General features: G+C 40.3%; 1 protein-coding gene across 2 annotated transcripts in view; it reads right to left on the bottom strand.

Moving 5' to 3' along the window:
* Positions 1-21,899, bottom strand: part of CCDC141 (coiled-coil domain containing 141) — a 134,622-nt gene that overhangs the window by 101,200 nt on the left and 11,523 nt on the right. For both annotated transcript variants that reach the window (XR_009155936.1, XM_058189531.1), the window contains exon 3: positions 683-874. Coding sequence is in view for 1 of the 2 variants with exons in the window: in XM_058189531.1 (XP_058045514.1) it covers positions 683-874 (192 nt within the window). In the remaining variant the exon portion in view is untranslated. The remainder of the gene's footprint in view (positions 1-682; positions 875-21,899) is intronic.

Here is a 21,899-nt window from a genome sequence, read left to right as displayed (position 1 = left end):
GTTTGTATTTTATTTGCCTGTTCACCGCCCTGAGTCCTTCAGGAGAAGGGCGGTATACAAATTAAAACATTATTATTATTATTATTATTATTATTATTATTATTATTATTATTATATTATTGTCTCAAAAGTCACTTCCTATGATTTTATCTGCTTCTGTAAAACATTTCCCAACCCCATGGGGTTTTGTTTTTGTTTTTTGTTTTGTTTTTTGCTTTAGTTTTGGTTTTGATCATTCTTATGGAAACAGGGGTGAAATCCAGCAGGTTCTGACAGGTTCTGGAGAACTGGTAGCAGAAATTTTGAGCAGTTCGTAGAACTGGCAAATACCACCTCTGGCTGACCCCAGAGTGGGGTGGGAATGGAGTTTTTGCAATATTCTTCCCCCAGGAGTGGTGGGGGGATGGAGATTTTGCAGTATCCTTCCCCTGGAGTGGAGTGGGAATGGAGATTTTGCAATATCCTTCCCCTGTCACGCTCACCAAACCATGCCCACAGAACTAGTAATACAAAAATTTGGATTTCACTACTGTATGGAAACAGAAAAACAGCTGCAATTATCTTTTTTCCCCTCTCTGTTCTAAAGTAATGAAAAATCATCAAGCAGAAAGTCATTGTTGAAATGCAACAATGATTTTTTTTCTTTGAAGAAAAAAAGCATTTTCCCTTCTTGTAGACCGACCTCTAGAGCATTTTCAAAGAAATCCAAACTCAGTTTTAACAGCATCCTCCGCTTCTCCAGAACAATCGTCAGGGAGTCCCAGGCATCTCCCAGGGATTCCGCCATGGCTTCATACACCTGCTCTTCATCTTGATACTCTGCAGCTGTCTTGTCGGCTTCCCGTAAGAGATCCCAAACGTGGCCTTCCAAAGGCTACAGATAAAAGAAAAAAATGGATCAGAAATTAGGACGAAAGTCTCCCGGCAATATGGACAACATTCCTTTAGATTTGCTCTGTTCTTTGACTGAAAAAAATTCCCAGAAAAGTCAGGACAATGCACCTTTCCATTTTACCCAGAGGCAGGACCACTTCATGGGATTACAGCATCCCTGCCTTTCTGCCCATTGCAAGAATACCCCTGAATGCTGACTCCTCTCCTTCCTTCCTTCTTGGATGGGCCAGCTACTGAACACTCTCTAGAGAAGCGTCCATGCCTCCTTCCCCTTGCTTGGGATGTCTCATGGAGAGAAGCCAGAGGGGCTTCAAATGACAGGGTGACTGTGGTGGCAGCTACTGCTGTAGAGCAGGGGTGTTACAAACACAAGGCCTACAGGCCAGATGCATCCCGCAATGTGCTCGGATCTGGCCCGCAGAGCTGTCCTGGAGAATATGAGGAGCCGGCCTGCGTTGCTTCGGACTGGTCTACACAATACGAAGAGAAAACATTGGGCCAGCATGGCTTCAGCCTGGTCTACCCAGTGTGAAGAGAAAACATCGGGCCAGCGTGGCTTCAGCCTGGTCTACCCAATGCAGAGAGGAAACATCAGACCAACTAAACAAAGTAAAACCTCAACCGCACAGCAATTGGTTGGATGTTTTGTAGCTTAGCTTGTTAGCTCCCACCTTCAGCCTAATTGTTGCATCAGCCCAGTCAGTGTAATTCATGCTTCATAAATGAACTTTTGTTGGTTCCAAACATGGCAGGCTTTGTTTCCCCCATTCTGAGAGTGATCTGAGCTGACTGGCCCAAAGTCACCCAGCTGACCTTGTGCCCAAAGGAGGATTAGCATTCATAGTCTCCTTGTTTCTAACCTTAAAAAGCTACCCCAAACTGACTCTCATCTGTCTGTCTGTCTGTCTGTCTGTCTTTCTTTCTCTCTCTCTCTCTCTCTCTGTATGTATATGTGTATGTATGTATATATGTATATGTGTATGTATATATGTATGTAGGACATAGATAGAGATAAAGATAGAGATAGTGATGGATGGATGGATGGATGGATGGATGGATGGATGGATGGATAGATAGATAGAAAGAAAGAAAGTAAGATAGATGAGAGAGAGAGAGAGAGAGGGAGACTGGTAATAGTACTATATTGTTAGGGTGAATATTGATTATTTGCAAAAATGTTGCAATAAAAAGTCAGAATATTCATTTTGACTTTAACAAATATTAAGCATGCTTTTTATCTTAAACTGAGGCTGGTTCAACCTATTTTTCCCCTTTATTTGACACCCCAGAGAATGTTTAAGAAGTATTGCCTGTGAAAGTTATTATGTTGTAAGTTTAAAATGATGGAGAGGATATCTCGATATATAATATGAGCTTGGCCCACTTTTATCTCATTTTGTTTGGTTGTTAATATGAATCTGGGAAAAGGAATTACTGTAGGCTTAAAGATATGCATATCATTCTGAATTATATAACCCCAATTCAGAATTTATTAATATATGAAAAAGTATGAATTTGCCTAGCATGAAGAATTATCATTCTTTTATAATGGAAAGGCAGCATCCTGCATTTTAAGTCTTGGATAAATGATACTTTCTGCTTTATGAAGTTGTTTTTTATTGATGTGATAGAAAAACTGATCAACATTATTCCACATATTCAAGTTCTCACAATGTGTTTAAACTATGAATGTTTTTATATAAATATTATAACATTTGTTTCTTTTTTTAATTATTTTTGTGGCTTTTTAATTTCTGTATATTAAAGGAATTTTTTTTAAAAAATTATTCAGTGGTGCTGTGGACTAGAGGTGGAGCTCTTGCCTCACAGTCAGGAGGCTGTGAGTTCGATCCTAGTTAGCAGAGATTTCTCTCTTTGGGTGCAGTGAATAATTGTGAACTCTGTGTAGGCCTCAGGAAGGCCTTTCTGAGGCAACTGAGCTCTGTTCAGTTGCCCCTACTCCACTCCAATGCAAGGGATTACAGAATCATTAAAATAAAATAAAAATTCAGTGGGTTGTACAAACCTAGGTAATTGGATTAGCCATGTTTTAGTTCATCGTGTGTTTAAACATACTCAGATTAATCTCATAATTTCAAAGGGTCCAGGTAATTGCTTGTCCTATAATCTTAGCATCTGGGTTATCCAAAGGAGTTATGGAGCAAGGTGAAATGTATTCATCGTTAAATCAGAAATCGAGGTAGTATACAGGATGTCCTTCAGTTATTGCCCTAATGGAGCCTAGCAATTATGGGCCTAAGCCTTCATGGTCATAAACTGGGTCACCAAATGATCAGACCCAATTTTATGACTTGTTTCTCAGCAGACATTGAGTGACTACCATGGTTGCTAAGTAAAAATTGCAGTTGTCAGGTGAACACCATGGTTGTCTAACAAACATATTGTTCTTTGGGTCAGTTTTTGCCAGAAACCAGAATTAAACACTAGTTTCTGGCAAACCCATCATATATTGTGGTCATGTGCCCATGGGGCATTACAAAGAGCTGTCAATGCAGGCCTGTTGCTGAGCACCCGAAGTCCAGTCACAGGACCAGGGAGAGAGGGCAACATTGCAACTTTGAAATCTAGTTGTAAGTTGTGAGCTTTGGGCGGCTCCATCATAACTTCAAACAGTCACTAAGCAATCAGTTACAAGTGAAGGACCTCCTGTATAGGTTTGCCTTTGCCTCAGAACAAGTCATTTTGTTTTGATTCTTCTGCTACTTTCACCGTAAGGCCTAACAAGTATTGCCATTTCTTTTTATTTCAAAATCTTCAGAGTATCTTCAGCACGCCTTCTAAACTTGAATTATTTTTGCCCGTTTTCATCTCAGCTCTTTATCATGACAATGGATGAATCATGGTGTGCCAGTTTTTGCTTTTACTTTGGGTGCTATCTGGAAGAATGCATAATGAGAAGAGGAATCCATAATAGACAAATTAAAATCTGGGATAACTCATTCTCCTGATACAGACTATAATAAGAACCGAAGATAGAAAAAGATGAAATTCTCCTGATAAAGACCCAGCTGAGAAGAGGAAAATAATAGAACATTTCGACATTGTGGCTTTGAAGTCAGAATCATAATATCCAGATTCTCCCAAGCCACCATATCTTCTGCCAGTCATAGTTGCATCTGAATTGGCTGATAATCTCCCTGTTCTAAAAGAAATGCGATGAGAAATACTTTTCAGAAATAATGAACTATTGTTTCTTAATTAAAAAAGGAAGATTAATACCGGTAGTTGTCGCTGAAAGAAAAAAAAAAACCATGAAGATGGAGTTACCAAAGATGAATTATTATTTGAAATATGAAGTCTGCACAATACAGACCAAGAGAGAGAAAGAGAGTCAAAGAGAAAGCCACCACGAAGATTTCCTCTGAATATAGTAGATGGAGAAACAAAATGCACGCTTTTAAATGGAGGGCATTGGTGCACAACCTATGTATAACTGTGGCTACCAACTCCCCATTTCACTGCTGTGGAAGGGGAGAGGACAGATAAAGAGAGAACATGAAAAACATGTGAATGGAGTTTAAGACCAAAAAAAAGAGTTTCGCTTTGCATGTCTCCGCTTTGACACACACATTTTCCTCTTTGCCTTAGAAATCTGGCTTAAAATATCTTTCACAAGGTTCAGGCAATTCTCAGCCAACCTTCATTTTAGAATCCATTTTAGAATGTTTACGCCAAAACAGAAACTGTGAAAAACACAAGAAATTAATTCAACTTCTTCAGGGGTCCTTTGGATCGCACAGAATGTGTGAGCAGCAGCCTTGCCTAATTTTAGTGATCATGTCCTCAAGGGAGCTCAGAACAGGTGAGATAGAACAAAACCCCACCACTCTGGTATCTCTGTCCATAGCACACACACACACTGTACAATTGAGGGAAGGTTTCGATCGTGATATCTCAACTACCATTTATCTCATTTGAGTTACCTTCAAAAGGTCTTTTGGAATGTGCAGAAGTTCCACGTGCATGAAAGGCACAGTAGTTTTAAGGCATTGCAGATGGGGGCCACATTTTGGCTCCTTCAGATTCTGAAGTATTTTTGGAAGGTCAGATCCAAAGTGCTTCAGAGCTTGATTTATTATTGTACTTAGGGATAAAGCTGAGAAGATTGACTGAAGTACAGTACACACATTGTGTAGAAACCTTAGTAAAACTCCTATTTTTCCTACCAGCCCTGAGCTTATGAAGCAGGAGGATTGGTCAAGAATCATGAAAGCCACACTAGATAATTTCATTCTTCTGAGTCAGCTATTATGTCTGCAGAACCTCACTTAGGCTTTATGTAGCAGCAAACTTTGTGTTGGACACGTTGCTTAAGTATCTTCCCTGCTGGAAGAGTAAATAGCTTAATGTTTCTAAAAATATTTCCCATGGTATTTTCCAGGTAGGGAACACTACCCACGGCACGACTGAAGAACTAGTTGCGGCTTGGGAACGGGCCGCGGCTGGGGCTTTGGACCGTGTCGCGCCTTTGCGGCCTCTGACTCGGCGCAGATCTCAATTGGCTCCCTGGTTCTCCGGGGAGCTGAGAGAGATGAAACGCCGGAGAAGACGCCTAGAGAGTGTTTGGAGGTCCAGCCGTTCCGAGGCTGATCGGACACTAGTGAGGTCCTTTACTAGGACCTACCTAGTGGCAATGAGGAGGCGAACGTTCCTCGTTTCCACCCTCATTGCATCGGCAGATAACCGCCCGGCCGCCCTGTTTGGTGACCCGTTCCTCCTTCAACAGGAGGGACGGGATGACCCCTGCAGGACGAGCTGAGGAGTTTAACGGTTATCTATCGATAAAATCGTTCAACCGTGATGGTTTGGATCATGATTGCGATGATTCAGCCGAGGCGGCAGAGACTCGTCTTGTTGAGGTTATTTGGGATGAGTTTGAGTCTGTGGCTCTCGAGGCGTGGACAGGTTGCTGGGGAGGTTGAATGCAACTACGTGTTTACTGGACCCGTGCCCTTCCTGGTTAGTACTGGCTGCTCAGGAAGTGACACGAGGCTGGCTCCAGGGGATTATAAATGCTTCTTTGGTTGAAGGGGCTTTCCCCACCGCCTTGAAGGAGGCGGTGGTGAGACCTCTCCTGAAGAAGCCTTCCCTGGACCCAGCTATTTTGGGTAATTATCATCCAGTCTCCAACCTTCCCTTTTTTGCGTAGGTTGTAGAAATGTGGTTGCATGGCAGCTTCCCGGCACCTGGAGGAAGCTGTCTATCTAAACCCGTCGCAGTCCGGCTTCCGACCCGGTTACAGCACGGAGACGGCTTTGGTCGCGTTGGTAGATGACCTCTGGAGGGCCAGGGACAGGGGTTGTTCCTCTGCCTTGGTCCTATTAGACCTCTCAGCGGCTTTTGATACCATCGACCATGGTATCTTGCTGCGCAGGTTGGAGGGGTTGGGAGTGGGAGGCACCGTTTATCGGTGGTTCTCCTCCTATCTCTCCGACCGGTCGCAGACGGTGTTGACAGGGGGGCAGAGGTCGTCCTCGAGGTGCCTCACTTGTGGGGTACCGCAGGGGTCGATTCTCTCGCCTACCCTGTTCAACATCTATATGAAGCCGCTGGGTGAGGTCATCAGTGGTTTCGGGGTGAGTTATCATCTGTACGCTGATGATACTCAGCTGTACTTTTCCACCCCGGACCACCCCAATGAAGCGGTCGAAGTGCTGTCCCGGTGCCTGGAAGCCGTACGGATCTGGATGGGGAGAAACAGACTCAAGCTCAATCCCTCCAAGACGGAGTGGCTGTGGATGCCGGCACCCCGGTACAGTCAGCTGCACCGCAGCTGACTGTTGAAGCAGTTAGTGGCCCCAAAGGAGGTGGTTCGCAACTTGGGTGTCCTCCTGGATGGTCGGCTGTCCTTTGATGAACATCTGGCGGCCGTCACCAGGAGGGCCTTTTACCAAGTTTGCTTGGTGCGCCAGTTGCGTCCCTTCCTTGACCGGGATGCCTTATGCACGGTCACTCATGCTCTGGTTACGTCTCGGCTGGATTATTGCAATGCTCTCTACATGGGGCTGCCCTTGAGGTGCACCGGAGGCTACAGTTAGTCCAGAATGCAGCTGCGCGAGTGGTAACGGGAGCCGTTCGTGGCTCCCATGTAACACCACTGCTCCGTAGTCTGCACTGGCTTCCTGTGGTCTTTCGGGTGCGCTTCAAGATTCTGGTTACCACCTTTAAAGCGCTCCATGGCTTAGGACCCGGGTACTTACGAGACCGCCTGCTGCTACCTTATGCCTCCCACCGACCCGTACGCTCTCACAGAGAGGGCCTTCTCAGGGTGCCGTCCGCCAAACAATGTCGGCTGGCGGCCCCCAGGAGTAGGGCCTTCTCTGTGGGAGCACCAACACTCTGGAACGAACTCCCCCCTGGCTTACGTCAAGTGCCTGATCTTCGGACCTTTCGTCGTGAGCTTAAAACATATTTATTCATTCAAGCAGGACTGGCATAAATAGCTGTTTTAAATTGGGGTTTTAATAATATTTTAAATTTTTAAATGTTTTAATAATCGGCCACATAGTAATAGTTCTTTTTAAATTCTTTTAATTGTATATATTCCGTGTTTTATTTTGGCTGTACACCGCCCTGAGTCCTTCGGGAGAAGGGCGGTATAGAAATTTAATAAAATAAATAAAATAATAAAATAAATACTAGATGAAAGATGTGAACGCTTATAGCAATTTTTAGAAAGTTATATAATATGGTGAAATTAAAATACACAGAGCAATCCTTGCACACTCCAACCTTAATCCTGCTTGGTCTGATGGAGTTTATTTTCATAAAATGTGCACTGGATGGCCACCTTAATTCAGCTCACAGAGCAAATGTCAAAGGCATACCAGACACACACACAAGGTAATTGACTGAATATTAATTTGCTGATTTGTACTTTCCTCCTAAGAATAAGCTCAAAGTGTGTGGGTGAATAAAGATAGTTTCTGAGTTTCTCATTTACATGGCCATACCCATGATGTATGCACAATAGCGGGTTTCAGTTTTGTTTGCTACTGGTTCGCTTGTGTGCTCATGCGCTTGCGCGCGTGCGCGCACTCTCACACACACACACCACTTCTGCACATGTGCAGAAGCATCTGGGCAGGTTGGTGGAGCCTCCCGCTGGCGCTGCTACCGGTTCGCCCATCCAGGGCGAACCGGTAGCAACCCACCACTGTGTATGCGCCATGATTAATTTTTAACATGAGTTGTCAATAATTTTTATTAGTACTTTTCAATTGTTTCAGTATTTATATCATTATTGTAGTTATTGTCAATTCTTTGGTCCAATTCTTTACTTAAAAAGAATCTAACTAGGCAAAGGACTACTACCACTTCTTACGGTTGGGAAATTCAGATTTTCATTATTGTAATGAAATATTCATTCATTGTTGTAATTTTTATATTTTGCCTGATCAGAAGACTTACTCAATTTTCTTGGTTATCGGTGTACATGAATAAACAAATATATCCCCCTCATTGTTCCCATCTTCATCTCTTTATATATAAGAAGGATAACTTTCACCCTAACCTTTGTTAACCAGTTTGATCTAGTGGTTAAGACATCAGGCTAGAAAACAGGTGATTGTGAATTCTAATCCTGTTTAGGCATGAAACCAACTTTGGGTAGTCACTCTTTCGCAGCCCAAACATGGCATTGTTGTTGTGGGCGGGGAGGGGGGAGGAATACGGAGGAAGGAGTACGAGATATGTTTACCACCTTAAAAGTAATAAAGGTAGGATTAAAAATAAATAATATATACCTGTTTCCATGATTCTGAATTTAGAGAAATCAGGATTTTTCAATTGCAGGGTTTCCACTGATGGAGGAGTCATTCTCTGCATAAAAAGGCTTGGTTGGGAGAAGGTGAATTAACATACATATCTCTAGTCCTTCACCTCACATGAGTGACTACAGGTATGCCTGTTTCAAATGAAGCACATGGACTCGCATCATAAGGAGGTGTCCAAATGGGGTTTAAAACAAAATCAAGATGGTTGTTGTGATGCAATCCCACATTTTTATACATGTATCAAGATACTGGTCACATAAAAAGGGACAAGCCTTCAATCCTGTCACTATTTTGACTTTTTTGACCCAACCATGGGCCTCTGGTGGCGCAACAGGCTAATGCAGCCTGTTATTAACATCAACTACTTGCAATATTGCAGGTTCAAGTCCCACCAGGCCCAAGGCTGACTCAGCCTTCCATCCTTTATAAGGTAGGTAAAATGAGGACCCAGATTGTTGGGGGGCAATAAGTTGACTTTGTATATAAATATACAAATAGAATGAAGACTATTGCTAACATAGTGTAAGCCGCCCTGAGTTTTCGGAGAAGGGCGGGATATAAATCCAAAAAAAACCACAAAAAAACCAATGGATAATGCTACTTTTAGGCAATCAGGAGTGGGGAAAGGGATGAAGCATGTGTTATATTCAAAACGTACAACTTGTATACTTTCATCACATGCCTCGACAGAAATATATAAAGGCAGAGTTTGCTTCATGATGCAATAATTTCATGCAATGAAATTATTTTGCTGTGTGTTTGGGGTTGTTTCTATGACAACTCACCACAGCCAACTCACTGTGGCCAACTCTCCACTGGACAACTTGCCATGGACAACTCGCCCCAACCAACTCGTCACAGGACAAGAGTTACACTAATATCAGAGAAATGGTGGAATAGAATCATTAAAGAAAGGATGCCAAAGGAGGGACAAAATGAAATGTGAATGACAAAAAATAAAATAATTTTTAATCGTTTTAAATAATTAAATTGAATGGCTGCATTGTCCTGCAGCGAGTTTCCTGTGGCGAATTGGCCATATTGAGTTGTCCTGTGTCGAGTTGGCCACAGTGAGTTGACCATGGTGAGTTGGCTGTGTATTCAGAGGTGGGTTTCAGCAGGTTCTGACCAGTTCTGGAAAACTGGTAGTAGAAATTTTGAGTAGTTTGGAGAACCGGTAGTAAAAATTCTGACTGGCCCCGCCCTCATCTATTTTCTGCCTCCCAAGTTCCAGCTGATCAGGAGAAAATGGGGATTTTGCAGTAGCCTTCCCCTGGAGTGGGCAAGGAATGGAGATTTTACCGTAGCCTTTCCTTGCCACGCCACCAAGCCATGCCACACCCACCAAATCACACCCACAGAATCGGATTGTAGGCCACCTCTGTATTTGGCTGCAGAATTCTGAGACTTCAGCTGAACTGCTAGACTTCCCCTTGACTATTTCAGTTGTAGGAATTTCTTGTGGTATAATTAAACATTTGTTTTATCTGTTCTAAAAAGAAATTTCAGCTAGCAATTCCACATTGGCAGTATTTATTATATAATACTGGTAACAACCTTATTTAAGCTCAAAAAGTGCTTTTCATTCAGATGCTGCTAATTATACTACTACATTTGTTTTTATGCATTTGGTATGCTGAATCTGAGTGAGCAATTTATTTTTTAATTGCAAGCTATTCGCCAATAGGTAAATGGGCACATTTGGCCATTATGTGCTTCTCTTGTTAGGCAGAGCAGCCTATGAGTTCAATAAATATATTTCAAGTCAGCCAATTTGTTTGCAGTGCCAGCTGTTCCTCTTACCATTCATTGCATTTTGTGCACAGAGCAAAGTCAGAAAGTGACATTTATGTGTGTTTAAAACTGGCCTAGGTATTGATTCACTAAAAGTATCTTAGTCACTCTTAGCTTATCCACTAGAGGATTTCCAAGGCCATCCCAGGGAAAGAATAACATTAAGAAAAGCATTTATTACCCTGAATATAAGGCAGACTCTAAACATACTCTGGATTAATACAAATGGATTAGATGGTGTAAATGCTGCTAAAAGCAATTGGGCTGGTTTGAAATTACAGTGTTTCCCAGCACAAAGAATGCCTGTTAATTCTGGGTGGGTTTTTCCCCCAGAAATAACTCTGTGCATTTGATTGTGCGTGCATAAACAAATGTAGTGCAACTGTAATTTGAGAAATGGATTTATGAAATTTGAAGGAATATACAAGTGGGGAAAAAAATTGAATTTGAGAAGATGGATTAATTTTAAAAATGAACTGTAAGAAGAAGTAATATGTGAAGTTGGTATTGCTTCTTTTCTTTTTTTCTTTTTATTATTCTTTCCTATCTCTTTATTTTTATTGTGAGGGGATCTAAAGTTTCAAATTTTTAAAGGTGGGAGGTTATGTATATTTTGTATACTTTAGCTTGTGATTGTTGGTCATAATACCCGGTATTTGCTCTGGGAAGTCTGGGGGAAGGGGAGGAGGGGGAAAAAATGATACATGGATTGATTATTAATGTACAGTAATTTTTGAAGATATGAAATTAAAATTTAAAATGATATTGGGGATGCTCGACTGCCATTTCAGAAAGAAAAGGAGAGAGGAGTAGAAGGAGGGAAGAAAGTAGGTAGGAAAGAGTAGAGAAGGAGGAGGGGAATAAGAAGGTTAGATAGGGTGGAAGAAGGGAGGAGTGGAGAAGGAGGAGAGGAAGTAGTAAAGTGAAGGAGATGAAGGATGGGAAAGTAGTAGAGGGTAGAGAGGGAGGTTGTGAAGAAAGGAAGTGGCAATCGGGCAGGCCTGAATCAGTAATAAATAAAAATTAATGATTAATGATGGATAATAGTTTGTACATAAATATGATGTTGGAAAATGGAAATAAAAATTATTTTTTTAAAAAACAAAACAAATGTAGTGCAATGCAATGCAATGCAATGCAACGCAGTGCAGTGCAGTGCAGTGCAGTGCAGTGCAGTGCAGTGCAATGCAATACAATATACTTGCATTTCTACTTGCATTTTTTACGTGCTTTCGAACTGCTAAGTTGGCAGAAGCTGGGACAAGTAACTGGAGCTCACCCCATTACGTGGCACTAAGGATTCGATCTGCTGAACTGCCAATCTTTCGATCAACAGGCTCAGCATCTTAACCACTGAGCCACCTCATCCCTCACTCACAATTGAGTGAGAAACAATTGTGCAAATGGTACTTTCATCTTGACACTAAAAACAGCCCTAGTCAGCCACTATGCAGGTATGAAGAATGTACTTAGTGCCTCTGTTTTCCTTCTGCTGTCCTAACACCAGACTGACACCTTTGAACACTTCCCCTTAGGTTTTCCACACACCCAACACTGGAAAGCATTGCTCATGTCTAGCATAATGTGCCAGTAATCTCTGGCCCTGTCGGCACTGCAGTTGCTTAAAATATCTTTACAGTACACAAGGCCATCAAGGGTCACATAGCAGAATGATAACATAAGATCCACCACAAGGTCATTCAGAAGGTATCACAGAGTTATCCACTGATAACTCTGAAATTGCAAGCCATTCTCTAATGGCCTTTACCGCAATATTTTAATTTACAATTCATTATCCTATTTGAAAAAGCCATTATCCAGGGTACACCAGCTGTTTTGCGCAATAATGTATCATGAGCTTTATGTATTGTCCAGCGTAGAGTTAGGAGAACATAAGCTTTGCAATTGCAGCCAAGCTCTAATTTAATATTATATATGACACAAAAGGAGGACTCGAGGCATCCCATTGGGTGGAGGAGACATTTAATATGACTTTTGGTCTTTATTTACACTCTCAGCTTCTTGGACTAAAATTTAGAGTGTGTGGTGAAATAGTGGGGGGGGGTTGAATGTGTGCTTAAAACTATGTGCTGTATAGAGAACTCATTGTTAGTAGGTTTAGATCAGTAGCTTTTACGCTATTTAGGGAATAGGGATCACAATGATTTTTTGCTGGAATTTTCTCTTTCAGAATTGGCCACTGTTTCCCTCAAAGTCTAAAAATAGGCTTTTCCTGGACTTCTGCAAATAAATCCGTTTCACTCCATGACCTTGTTTGGAAGTATGTTCCTGCAGAAAATATTTACAACAATTGGGGTACAAAACCAGAAATGAAGGTGTCCAAACATTGATAAGAGTTAAGGTTCAAGAGTACCCAGTGCAACAAAGTGTTAGTTCTCCATGCTTATTGCATCCACAGTTTTCCATTTGATAAGGGTTACCTAGATCTTTCTGTGGAAAGATGGACAGGATAAAATATTGCAGGCATGCTAAGTGAGTTGCAAGATTCTTGGCAGATGAAGCTCCTCATATCCGTTCTGGGTTGGACACCAGTTGCACATTGTTGATGATGATGAGTAAGATGGCATCTTGTGCTATTATGATACTCTTCAGCTTAGGGAATGCCAAAGCGTAGATCGGATTCTTTATAGTTTGAACTCTGCTACCTGTATATTAGACTCACATCCTCTGGTTCCTTCGGGTGACTAGGTAGGATAAGAATGGCTGAATCCAGGAGAGAATGCTTCTTTGAGAGAGAGAGAGGACAATGCTGCAGAAATATGCTTTTTGTTGAGGGGGGCGGGGAAACCTCCCAAACCCCAATATTTTTAATGACTTTTGTTGTGGATCTTTTTAGGAAAGACTGTGGAGAAGGGGAACGGGGAATAGTTATAGAGTCTGGAGGAAATGGATTATCTGAATCATTTCCAGTTGAGATTAAGCCAGTTATAGAACTGAAACTGCACTGGTAGATTATTTTTATTGGGTCCTGAACAGAGGGAACATGCTCCTCTTGGTTCTGTTAGACCTTTTAGTGGCTTTCAGTATCATTGATCGCTGTATTCTTTTGAACACTTACAACCTTTGGAAGCCCAGGGCATGGTTATATAGTAGTTTTGCACCTAAGTGGTGGTTCCAGTCAGTGTCATGGGGAGAAAACAAGTGCAGGAAAGTTCCAGGATGGGGTTGCAGTGCTGTCCCTGTGAAATATAATGTATACACGAAGCGCCTAGAAAATACCATTTTTTGGTTCAGGGCGGGATGAAAAGCTACCAGTTCGGGCAAACCGATAGTTTTAAAAAGCTACCATTTTGTCCGAACTGGTATTTCTGACGATCAGCTGTGCTGCACGGTTTATATTCTAGCGAAGCTAAATCATGCAGCACAGCTGTTCCACCCCTCACTGTTCTACTTACCTAGTGAAATCTTCTTTTTCCACGCAAAGCATGCATTTAGCATGCATTGCGCATGCATGTGCAGTGTGCTTTTGGTGCAAGCTGTGCATGCATGTGGGTGGCGCACATTTGGTGCATGCTGTGCATGCATGGGCAGCAAACCGGTGGCAATCCATGGAGGATTTCACCACTGGTTCAAGGTGATACCTTGCCACCACAGCCTGTGTCAGTGATGTTATGGAAAGTTATACATAGAGGAATCTAGTCTGACTTAAACCCAACAAAGAAAAGTTGCTAATAGTCTATAAGCATCAAATAACATCAACCTTGGCAGATATTGGGGAAGAGGTAGTTTGTGGTTTGTTCCACTCGGATCCTGAGCTCCTGCTGAGGCAAAAACCATGGCCAGACAGCCTTCACCAAACTCCATCTATTGCACCAGTTAAGACTGTACCAAGACTGAGATGCTCCAACTAGAACACCTTACAATTGGCAATGAAGATATTGAAGTGATGGTTAGATAATAGTGGAGCTGTCTTTCAGGGTCAACCATAAAAGAGCGAACAGGCAAATTGCAGTATATTCCCAGCATTTGGCAGAACAGCCAGGAAAGCTTTGATTCTAAGGGTTATTATATTATATATTATATTATATAATATTATTATATTATATTATTATTGATTATAAGGGGCGTGCATAAGAGCACAAAAGTGCCTACCGTTCCTGTCCTATTGTTCCCTTTCATTATATCAAATTAACATAGTTGTTGCATACTTTTGCTTATATATATATGTTTTTCTTTTATGATGTGTTGTTGTTTTATGTCGATGTTTGTGTATACTGTTGTGACAAAATGAAATTTAAAAAAAATTCTAACTTCAATTTTGAGTTCTGGAGGAACTGCTAGATGAGGCATGGGGAGACAGAAATGGGAGCGACTTGTTGCTTGGAAACTTCTTAAAATAATAATAATAATGGGATGTTTAAGACTGCAGTAGCCTATCCTTGCTATACACTGACATCCTTTCTATATTTAAATGTAGAATTTTTTTAAAAAAAATCTGAAGAAGCACTACACAATGTAAAATGTACATTTTGTCATGTACTTTAGCTCTGTGAAATACAGTTTAGAAAACATTGGTGACTTAAATAGATCAGCAAAAGATTGTCTTTATGTTCCCTGAAGTTTATACAAGCATTTCATTGCGGAAATAGTCAAGACCTTTTGTCTTTGTTTAGACATCACCTGCTTCAATCTCTAAGCTGCAAAAATCAGTTTGCCTTTTCAATTCTTGCAGCCCATGAAAATAAAATAGTAGAAAATAAAATCACCAAATACAGTTTCTTTCCGAAAACTAAGTAGCTAGATATCATCTTGTTTTCTGACGGTTGAATCTTGCCCCAAAACAAAATATCATGGTGGGAAAAGTAATTAAAAATAATTCTTAGTGCAAAAGAAAGAAGCCTTTTTAGTGAAATAAATCCCCTTATATAAATACCATTAGTATTTTTGTTAAACCTTGAGGGGGGTTTATTTGGTTTTAGTTTAATGTAATCTTTTGTTTCTTTTCTTTGCTTGACATTTAGAGTTCTCAGTTAGGTGGGCAGCCATATAAAATTGGACAAATAAATAAAAATTATATTCCAGCTATCTAAATGCAGCTCAATTTATAATCATTTGGTTAATGACTGTTCGAGGTTACAAAGGCACTAAAAATGTGGCTTATGACTGTTTTTCACACTTATGACCAGGGCACCAACCTGATGGTCATGAGATCAAAATTCAGACGCTTGGCAACTGGTTTGTACTTATGATGGTTGCAGTGTTCCAGGGATATGTGATCACCTGTGACCTTCTGACAAGCAAAGTCAGAACAGAATAGAATAACAGAGTTGGAAGGGACCTTGGAGGTCTTCTAGTCCAATCCCCAGCCTAGGCAGGAAACCCTACACCACTTCAGACAAATGGTTATCTAGCATCTTCTTAAAAACTTCCAGTCTTGGAGCATTCACAACTTCTGGAGGCAAGTTGTTCCACCAATTATTTGTTCTAATACAAGGCAATTTCTCCTTAGTTCTAGGTTGCTTCTCTCCTTGATTAGTTTCTACCCATTGCTTCTTGTCCTGCCCTCAGGTGCTTTGGAGAATAGCTTGACTCCTTCTTCATTATGGCAACCCCTGAGATATTGGAACATTGCTATCATGTCTCCCCTAGTCCTTCTTTTCATTAAACTAGACACAGCCATTTCCTGCAACCATTCTTCATATGTTTTAGCCTCCAGTCTCCTAATCATCTTTGTTGCTCTTCTCTGCACTCTTTCTAGAGTCTCCACATCTTTTTTACATCGTGGTGACCAAGACTGGATGAAGTATTCCCAATGTGGCCTTACCAAGGCATTATAAAGTGGTATTTTCACGTGATTTTGATCCTATCCCTCTGTTTATGCAGCCTAGAACTGTGTTGGCTTTTTTGGCAGCAGCAGCTGCTGGCTCATGTTTAAATGATTGTTCAGTAGGACTCCAAGATCCCTCTCACAGTTACTACTATTGAATCAATGGGGAAGCCAGATTCACTTAACAGCCGTCTGCCTAACTTAGCAACTGCAATGATTCACTTAAAAACAGTGGCAAGAAAGGTCGTAAATTGGGTCAGAACTCACTTAGCAATGGAAATGTTGGGCTCAATTGTGATCATAAGTCAAGGACTTTCTGTAATCAAATATTCTGGTTCAGTGTACATTCCTAATAGACAGCATTCTTTCATCTCTGGAAGTCTCAAATTGTGTAGGTACCAGTTGATGCCTTTCAAACGATTATTCCATTAAGTACAGTTATTTGCTTGTGATGGGTAAGGGTTATTGCACACCATACCATTATAGTATAAAAAAATTGAAACAATTCTAAATAAGTATCTTCTATAAACAATACTGGCACAAACAAGTAACACATGTATTGCCATAATTCTTAGCAATGAATGGTTGAATTAGCACTCTTAAATTATTGCTTAAAATTATAATCTCTGATTTTAGACAACCAAAGTAATGTTTATTATACTAAAAAGGAAAGAGACATAAAAAGAGTCTTGGCTATGTATCAAAATTCATTTAATTATGTGGGCATTTATATTAATGGTATAAATTAATTTTAACTAAATCAATGATGACTGAAAGTTAAAAATCCATGAAATAACTGTTACATCTCTTTATTAAACTTTGTTCTCTTCACATGTTGCCCTCATAAATTTTTGAAAGTGTTTAGGTCCACTTCCAATGCAAATTGACTGAACTGTAACCTTTTGTACAAATGTGAAATCGCAGCTTAGTTCTGTACTATTTTACATTTTTCCCATATGTCATGGTCCAGATGATGTAGCATTTATTTAAAAAAAAAAACTAATCTAAATCTGTTTGAAATGGAGTTATGATTAATTGCATGGATTGCACCATTCTTTAGATTGTTGTTGAACCATAAGAAATTGTAAATAGTTTGTAATAGCACCTAACTATACTTTGTGGAAAATAGGCTAACTTGGTACTATTTAAATTCCACTGAAATCAGGACTAATTTATTGCATTAATTTCAGTAAGCCTAAAGCCCTGCCAACTAAATTGAGGTCCTATATTTAGGACCAGAACATATAATAGCTGTGATTCACTCTTTCACTCTCCAGCCCATTTACATGGTAATGATTACTAGCTGGGACAACTTTAAAGGGGATTAAAGTAGCTCATGCAGGATACTGCTGCTAATGAATGTAAGCTGTGATAGCAATATATTACTTTCAGTATTGGCAGCTGTAAGACTTCCCAACCTAATTTATTCCATGAGATAATAATTAGAAGGACCACAAATTGCACCCTGATAGTGGAGTTCCCACTAGAATGGGGTAAAAAATAAAGTCAAGGTGACACATGCAATTCCTCAATAAAAACTCCATTCCTTTGAACATCATTCATACAAGAGGATGGTTCATTGAGTGTCTTACTTGGAACCCTGACACAGAGCTTTTGCCATGTGGTTACGTCTACCATCTTGAGGTTTCTTTTTTAAAATCGCTTCTTCTCTGTAGATGCCTCAGAGACTACTCAGCGAAACAATTGTATTTATTGTTATTTATTTATTTGTCAATCATATATAAAATAACAGAATAGAATAGAATAGAATAGAATAGAATAGAATAGAATAGAATAGAATAGAATAGAATAGAATTTTTGATTGGCCAAGTGTGATTGGACACACAAGGAATTTGTCTTGGTGCATACGTTCTCAGTGTACATAAAAGAAAAGATACCTTCATCAAGAATCATAAGGTACAACACTTAATGTTATTAATAGGGTACAAATAAGCAATCAGGAAACAATCAATATCAATATAAATCGTAAGGATACAAGCAACAGAGTTACAGTCATATAGTCATAAGTGGAAGGAGATGGGTGATGGGAACGATGAGAAGATTAATAGTAGTGCAGATTTAGTACATAGTTTGACAGTGTTGAGGGAATTATTTGTTTAGCAGAGTGATGCTGTTCAGGAAAAAACTGTTATTGTGTCTAGTTGTTCTGGTGTGCAGTGCTCCATAGCGTCGTTTTGAGGGTAGGAGTTGAAATAGTTTATGTCCAGGATGTGAGGGATCTGTAAATATTTTCACAACCCTCTTTTTGACTCGTGCAGTATGCAGGTCCTCAATGGAAGGCAGGTTGGTAGCCATTGTTTTTTCTGCAGTTCTAATTGTCCTCTAAAGTCTATGTCTGTCTTGTTGGGTTGCAGAACCAAACCAGACAGTTATAGAGGTGCAGATGGCAGACTCAATAATTCCTCTGTAGAACTGGATCACCAGCTCCTTGGGCAGTTTGAGTTTTCTGAGTTGGCGCAGAAAGAACATTCTTTGTTGTGCTTTTTTGATGATATTTTTGATGTTAGCTGTCCATTTTAGATCTTACGATATAGTAGAATCTAGAAATTTGAAGGTTTCTACTGTTGATACTGTGTTGTCTAGTATTGTGTGGGGTGAAAGTATGGAAGGGTTTCTCCTAAAGCCTTACACCATTTCTATGGTTTTGAGTGTGTTCAGTTCCAGATTGTTCCGGTTGCACCAAGAGGCTAGTCATTCAACCTCCTGTCTATATGCAGATTCATCGTTGTCTTGAATGAGACCGATCATTATTGTGTCATCTGCGAACTTCAGTAATTTAACAGAGGGATCATTAGAGATGCAGTCATTAGTATATAGCGAGAAGAGAAGTGGGGAGAGCACACAGCCTTGGGTGGCCCCTGTGCTAATTGTACAGGTATCTGATGTGATTCTGCTTAGCTTCACCTTCTGCTTTCTGTTTGTTAGGAAGTTTGTCATCCACTTACAAGTCTGTTCAGGTACCTGTAGCTGGTTTAGCTTAGTTAGAAGAGTGTCTGGAATGATGGTATTGAATGCTGAACTAAGGTCTACAAAGAGGACCCTTGCATAGGTCTTTGGAGATTCAAGATGTTGTAGGATAGTGCAGAGCCATATTAACAGCATCATCTGTTGATGATGGGTTTATACAGGTAAAAGTATAAACATAATTTGAATACATGAAAAGAGTAAGAAAAAAGGAATATTAGGACAGAGATGGTAGGCACGCAGGTGCACTTATGCATGCCCCTTACAGACCTCTTAGGAATGGGGTGAGGTCAACAGTAGACAGTTTAAGCTTAAAGTTTTGGGGGTTCGGGGAAGAAACCACAGAGTCAGGTAGTGCATTCCAGGCATTGACCACTCTGTTACTGAAGTCATATTTTCTGCAGTCGAGTTTGGAGCCGTTTAAGTTTATATCTATTATTTGCTTGTGTATTGTTGTGGTTGAAGCTGAAGTAGTCATTGACAGGTAGGACATTGTGGTAGATAATTTTATGTACTATGCTTAGGTCAAACTGAAGTCGGCGTAGTTCTAAGTTGTCTAAGCACAAAATTTGGAGTCTGGTGGCTTAAGGTATTTTATTGCGAGCAGAGGAGTGGAGGACTCTTCTTGTGAAATATCTTTGGATTCTCTCGATTGTATTTATGTCCGATATGCAGTGCCGGTTCCAGACAGATGAGCTATATTCAAGAATTGGTCTAGCAAATGTTTTGTACGCTCTAGTTAGTAGTACAATATTACCAGAGAAGAAGCTATGAAAGATTAGGTTAACAACTCTTAGTGCCTTTTTGGCAATGTTGTTACAGTGGGCTCTGGCACTTAGATCTTTAGAAATGAGTACTCCAAGATCCTTGACAGAGTGAAGGTCACCTATAAGGTCATGACCATCTAATTTGTGTATTTTTTTTGCCAATGTGCAAGGTATATATGAATTTGTTGGTTGGATCGTACAGGGTTCTCTTTATATTTTTATGTGCTATAAATTTACAAGTGAAGTTTGATGCAAAAATTATCCAGGAAAATCAGAACACGTCCATGCTTTAGGGAAGGCGAGTAATAAAATCACACCATCTGTTTTAACACAATGGAATTTCTCTTTCTGTAACAGCCAAGAAAAACACTTATTTTTTGGTAGTTGTGACATATTTTGACCGTGATTGTCGAAATAGAATGGAAATGGAGAAAATAAGCGATTTCTGTTAAATCTTTTAGCTCTGACAATTACATGGGGCCTGTTGAGAATTCCAAACATTTCTGAACTTAGGATACACATGTCCAAAGTCTGCAATGTTTTAAATAAGCAATTTTTAGGCCCTTTAGTCCAAGTACCTAATTCAGCCTTAATAGTCTAAGTGATTCTTGGAAAATCCAGCAGTCCTTTAAATAACTACCCCGTTCCTTTCATGACTGCAAAAATTGAATTAAAAAATAAACTAGCAGGTAGAATTGGTAGCTGGGATACTGCATTCCATATGGCCAATCCTTGTTAATTGAGTTACTCTGATTAAAGAATTAAAGAGCCACAGTGGCACAGTGGTTAGAATGTAGTACTGCAGGCTACTTCTGCTGACTGCCGGTTGCCTGCAATTTGGCAGTTTGAATCTACCCAGGCTCAAGGTTGACTCAGCCTTCCATCCTTCCAAGGTAAGTAATATGAGGACCCAAATTGTTGGGGGCAATATGCTGACTCTGTAAACTTCTTAGAGAGGGCTGTAAGGCATTGGGAAGTGGTATATAAGTTTAAGTGCTATTGCTTTTAAAAACAAATATTCTAGGGTTAAAGCAAGAGAAATTAAATGAGACAGCAAGAAATATTTCAACTGGTATTCTCCTCTTTCTTTCATATCTTATTTGTTCACGAATCCACAGAAGAATTCCTTCACAATTTTTCTCCTAGCATCAGATAAAACCACATTGATTTCAACTCAGTAACAGAATCCAGCAACTTAAAAACCAGCTAATGAGAGGGATGAAATTTGGAATAAAGAAGCATGTTATAAAAATGGCTAAGCGCCCCTTACACCCCTTCTGCTTTCAAATGGTATTTTCCCCTTAGCCTAGCAATGCTTCTAGGAACCCATCTTCTAGCCCTTCCAGATGGCAGCTCACACTCTTATCCAAGCATATGTTGTCACAAAACAACACACAACTGAATAGCAGTGCAATTTTGTATCTTTCATTACTGATCTAGCATTCCTATCATTGTACTTCTGACCACTTCCGTAGCTAGAGAACAATGTTTGGATATTTCCTGACTAAGGCAATTGATTGCCTTTAATATTCTTCAAGCTGATTATCCATTCAGCTGTTCTGATTGTCTTTTCCCCACTTCTTTCTGGCAAAAAAAGAAAGCCCTTCCCCTTGCTCAGAGATATGAGTTGGGAAAGAGAATTAGGAAGTGGTTCGCTTCTTCTCCTGCTCCACAAGGCACCTATTTATCTTCCGTAGGCAGAAAACTAATACTTGAAAGCTAGCTGGATTACTAAATGTGTACTAAAATGGGAGGGGAAGGAGGTTAAAACACATGAATGAGCTACTTGAGAAAAAGACCTTCCTGGATGTGATATCTCAAAGCGACCTATTCCTAGGAAGGGGAGAATACTGAAAGTGTCAAGAAATTAGAATT

Source organism: Ahaetulla prasina, chromosome 1, assembly GCF_028640845.1.
Source record: "Ahaetulla prasina isolate Xishuangbanna chromosome 1, ASM2864084v1, whole genome shotgun sequence".
Lineage (NCBI taxonomy): Eukaryota > Metazoa > Chordata > Lepidosauria > Squamata > Colubridae > Ahaetulla > Ahaetulla prasina.
Note: the sequence above shows the minus strand (reverse complement) of the source record. Positions and strands in the feature narration are given on the sequence as shown.